General features: G+C 43.9%; 1 protein-coding gene across 1 annotated transcript; it reads left to right on the top strand.

Annotated features, from left to right (window-relative positions):
• The first annotated feature begins 3,068 nt into the window (after positions 1 to 3,068).
• On the top strand, positions 3,069 to 3,652 carry LOC130550712 (uncharacterized). Its single transcript, XM_057328201.1, has 2 exons — positions 3,069 to 3,080; positions 3,137 to 3,652. The coding sequence occupies exons 1-2, from the start codon at positions 3,069 to 3,071 to the stop codon at positions 3,650 to 3,652; spliced, it is 528 nt and encodes a 175-aa protein (XP_057184184.1).
• The last annotated feature ends 1,391 nt before the right edge of the window (positions 3,653 to 5,043 follow it).

The raw sequence follows: 5,043 nt of genomic DNA, 5'->3' as shown, positions 1-5,043 counted from the left end.
AGCAGATGTAGAGTCGTGGGCAAGGAAGAGGACGAGGTTAGCATGACAGACACGGGTTTTTATTCACATTACACACAAATTTATATTTACTCAACACAAAATACGACGGACGCTTCCACAGCGTTCCAAGCCTCTCCCCGTCCGGGTTAAAGTCCTCTGAAGTCTCGGCTTCCTGGGTTAGATCCTCTCTGCAACCGCCCGTGTGTCTCTCCCTTGTGTATGCGGCTTTCCTCTTTTTATCCGCTCTCTCCGCGTCCTTACTGGAATTAGATACAGGTGTTGATCGTTTGCACGTGTCCCATTTACTCACCGCTCGTCTCCCGGCTCTCTCTCCCGTTGCATACCTCGCTAGACCACGCCCCCTTGCCACAGTGTGTATGTTAATGAATTCCAATTATTTGCATATAGGGCGCGCATGCACGCGCTTTCATAATTAGCATAATCCCTGCCTATGATTTACAGCAACGCAAATTACGTATCTAGGAATGCTGTGGAATCTTCTGGACTCCATTCTCAGGTTTGGCACGTTATATTCCATACAGTAAATGTATAAGAGACTAACAGGCCTATTAGTCTAATATGCCTAACATTAAATTAATAAATTAACGCGTGTCCACCAAATAAAAAAAAGTAAAATAATGCCTGGTGTTCTTCTGAAAACGGCCAGATGGTGGTGCTTTAAAGCGCTTTGGAGGCACTGCATTTTGGGGGGCGCCAGAGTTCACATGAGGGGCGCGGGAGCTGACATGCTTTGAGGTTAAATAAAGCTGCATAAATGTTCCACTAATCATTTTAAATAAAAATATTTTTTAAATGATGTGCTTACAATGCCAAGATAATGCAATCAAAAATAGTTATATCTTGTATAAAATAATTATTTTAAAATTTCCTGCTCCATCGGCAGACATTCACACGGGCATTCTGCCAATTTTTGCATCCCTATCAAATTTTGCTACCTCCATACAAAACAGGACTAACTCCTCCCCCAACCCAACCCTTACACCTAAATAACCCCTCCCCCAACCCAATCACAACACGAGGGTAGCACAAATTTATGGGTAGCATAAATTGGCAGAACACCGGAAGCACTAGCCGGGTTTCCATCCAAAGTTGCGAATTTAGTTAATGCGCAAAATTGGAATATCGCATAAAACATTTGCGAATAAGCACCGTTTCCATCCAACTAGTCAACCGTCACTTCCTAATAAACTGCCACTAAATGTCAGTAAGAGAAGCCACTGAATATAATGATTTTCATATAGAATAATACTTCCGCAAGCAGACGATTACGAAACACAATAAATGCGGTGCTTTTGTGGATGCCTGCTGTTTGGGAAACACAGTCGTGACAGTTCTAAGAGGCAATTACAGAAATACTTTGATGACTTTGCTTAGGCATTTAAGAATGACCATAAAAACATTTCTGATGCTGTGTAACAAGATCAGTACTCTGGTTAGTCAGGTTACGCCGTCTCATAGTGCAATTACAGGACTTTTTGGAGGAATTTATTCGGCAAATGCATTTCCATCTCTCATTATTCGCATTAACCCTTTTTCGCAAAAATGAAAAACCACCTGAAGCGAGCGTAAAAACTTTTTGCGAATTAAGGGTTTTTAATTCGAAATTTGGCGTTTCCATCACTCGTTTCTGATGCGAAACTTCAAAATGCGAATAAAACCAGAGTGGTGGAAACCCGCGATGTTCTCGCTATGAGACTCACATGAGAAACATCCTCTGTCAGGCGTCAACGTTCGTGTTAACATAAAAATCAAAAGGAAAAATAGCAGATAAACGTAAATGCGGTGATTCTTCATCAGAAATAAAGGAAAAAGTTTAGACGCTATGACAAAACCTAAGTAAATTTAGGTTTTATTGAAGGACAAGACAAGTCTCGGCCAGAATGTGTGTTCTGTGGTGAAAAATTGGTAAACGACAGCATGAAACCAAGCAAAATGAAAAGACACCTGGTAAAAATAAGCAGTAATTGACAGTAGCCTGCATCTCTTTATGCAAGTACAGCAATGTTAATGTTTAACAGTTCTTTCATAATGTTCAGTATACTCTGTATGTTCATACAATAACCTGAAAATAGACTGAAACAACCTGAAAAATAACCTGAAAATTTATTTGAGTATTCAAGTAAAAATGTCATTAAAATCTTTTTTAATTTAATTTATTATTCAATTATTTCATTTAATTTATTAATATTTACTATCTATATATGTGTGTTTGAGTAGCAATTATGTGTGTATACACACACACACATATATGAGGGTTGGGGGGGCTCCGATTGTCATATATTTACGTGGGGGGACCCCAAGGAAAAAAGGTTGGGAACCACTGATCTATGGCAATAACTTGTTTTGTGTATCTTATTTTTAAGAATATTACTGAATAAAAGCAATATTAACTTCATTGTTGTGTATGATGATTGGTCAATGTAGTGATTGTCACACTGTTATGATTCTGCCTCATCTTGTCAAGCTTTTCGAGTCCCACATTGTGTGGAAGCGCATGTGCATCACTTTCTTTGGCATGCCATGCGCTCTCCGGTCTCGTCTATGTCCCCGCCCTCTCGTTTCCTCATGTATTATCTTGTTATGGTTTCATACCCCTCACCTGTTCCTTTCTTGATTTGATCCCCTATTTAATGCCCTGGTGTTTTCTGTCTTGTGCGGATTGTTTTGCCAAATACCTCTGTGAAGGAGGCTACGTCATTTTGTCTGTTCCTGTCATCGAAGTTGACTAAAGTCTAGTCAGTGTTTTAGTCAAGTGTTTATTCTTAGTCAGTCTAATCAGTGTTTTTGTTCTCTGTCTAGTATTAGTTTATTGTCTTGTGGTTTTGCCCCCTTGTGGTTTTTTTTTGTTTGTTTATTGTATATTAAAGTCTTTTCTGTTAACCCTTCACTGTCTGCGCTTGGGTTCTGCCACAAACTGTGACAGAACAATCCGCCTACGAGAACCCAGCAGACAGTGACATGGACAGCGCAGCAGAGAAGCGCCATGGACGGCGCTCATGCTCCAGAGAGGAACCGTCATGCCCTTAAACTCTGTTTGGGCATTCGCCATGGAGTTCCTGGTGACGGCACATCAGATGGGATTCAATGAGGCGGAACTAACAACCATCTTCGGCAGCTGCCCGGCCTAGGAGGAAGAAGAGGAGGAAAAGAGCCGCCGCCACCCCCTCCGAAGCCCACTCCAGTGCCGCAGGCATCCGCAGTCACCCCGGAACTGATGCCAGCCCCTCTGGATCCTGCCGGGACAACTCCGGACCTCGCGTCGGTGACCGCAGCTCCCGCTGCAACCCCTCCCAAGCAGTCCTCTGTCTCTGTTGCATCCATCCCTGAACTGTCTCCTGTGTCGGCTGCAGCACCCCCTGTCCTCCTTAGTGTGTCCGCAGCAGTCCCTGCGGATCCTCCGTCTGTGTCGACTGCAGCATCCCCCGTCTCTGTCAGTGTGTCCACAGAAGTCCCTCTGGATCCTCCCTCCGTGTCTGCTGCAGCATCCCCTGTCCCGATCTCCGTCTCTGTTTCCCCCGTCCCGGCCACCTACCGGTACCAGCCTTCCATGTACCGTCCACCGTTGCTGTTCCAGCCTCTCCTGCGCCATTGGCACCAAGATCCCCTTTGTCCGCCTCCATGCCCTCTTTGAACTCTTTCCCTTACCCCGGGGGCCCAGTTACTTCTTCCAGCCCGGTCATGCCCTTGTTTGTCTCGTCTCATGTGCTTCCCCGGCCTAGCCCCTCTGCCTTTCCCGTACACCAAGGACTCTTTTCCGCGGACGCTACCCTGCCAAAGGCTCCCACGGGCAAACCACCTTGGGCCGCCTGCCCTCGTCCCACACCCTCCCGGGCAAAGACTGCCTTCCTCGGACTCCTCCCCCCCAGAACATTCTTGTTCCACCCCCTACCCTTCCATGTATATTCTTCTTATTCTGTCACCCTAATCCGTTTGTTGTCATTGCCTGTTTGCCTTTATTAATTTTTACAATGTTCTGCTGTTTCTTGTCTGTTTCACAGCCTGTCATGTCTTGTCAATAGTGTGTCCCCTTGGGGGACGCCAGGGGGCGTCCCTTGAAGGGAGGGTACTGTCATGATTCTGCTTCATCTTGTCAAGCTTTTCGAGTCCTGTGGCAGGATCATGACAGTCCCACATGTTTTGTGTGGAAGCGCATGTGCATCGCTTGCTTTGGCATCTCTCCGGTCTCGTCTATGTCCCCGCCCTCTCGTTTTCTCATTAATTATCTTGTTATGGTTTCATAACCCTCACCTGTTCCTTTCTTGATTTTATCCCGTATTTAATGCCCTGGTGTTTTTTGTCTTGTGTGGATTGTTTTGCCAAATACCTCTGTGAAGAAGGCTACGTCCTTTTGTCCTTATACCCTGTTCCTGTCATCAAAGTTGAGTAAAGTCTAATCAGTGTTTTTTGTCTTGTGGTTTTGCCCCCTCGTGGGTTTTGTTTTTATTGTATATGAAAGTCTTTTCTGTTAACCCATCACTGTCTGCGCTTGGGTTCTGTCCACAAACCGTGACACCTGCCCTCATCCACTGTGGTTGGACGGCTCTGTAAAAAGGGACAGTGATGAGCTCTCCGTTTTACACAATGTTAAAAAGGAAAAAAAAGGAAAAAAGACGGGACAAAAGAACTCGTGAAATCAAAAAGCAGTGTCATCAGTTTGTCTAAAAGAATACAGAATGATTGAATGTTTTACACATCGTTTACACGTGGTAGAGAGTAGGTGTATATTGCTTTCATACCAACTAACATTTTTAAAATACGAACATATTCATTAATCCAAAAATTTCATCAGAAGACTTGCGCAAAAAATCAATTTACACAAAAAATTATTCTGCTCATGTTTCATGAATGAGGCCCATTCTTTAAAAAGCTCTCTTACATTCACGATCATTTAATTATCCAAATATTCCATGCAGAAAATTGACAATGGCTCTCTGGTTCCTCAGTTTCATTGCAACATGTCCTCCAACCCATACGACAAAACAAGTCGTTCGTTCCTTACCTCAAGCATTGGACTACTAACTG

This window comes from Triplophysa rosa, unplaced genomic scaffold (genome assembly GCF_024868665.1).
Source record: "Triplophysa rosa unplaced genomic scaffold, Trosa_1v2 scaffold406_ERROPOS52721+, whole genome shotgun sequence".
NCBI lineage: Eukaryota > Metazoa > Chordata > Actinopteri > Cypriniformes > Nemacheilidae > Triplophysa > Triplophysa rosa.
The sequence above is the reverse complement of the archived record's forward strand: the minus strand, read 5'-3'. Positions and strand labels throughout refer to the sequence as shown.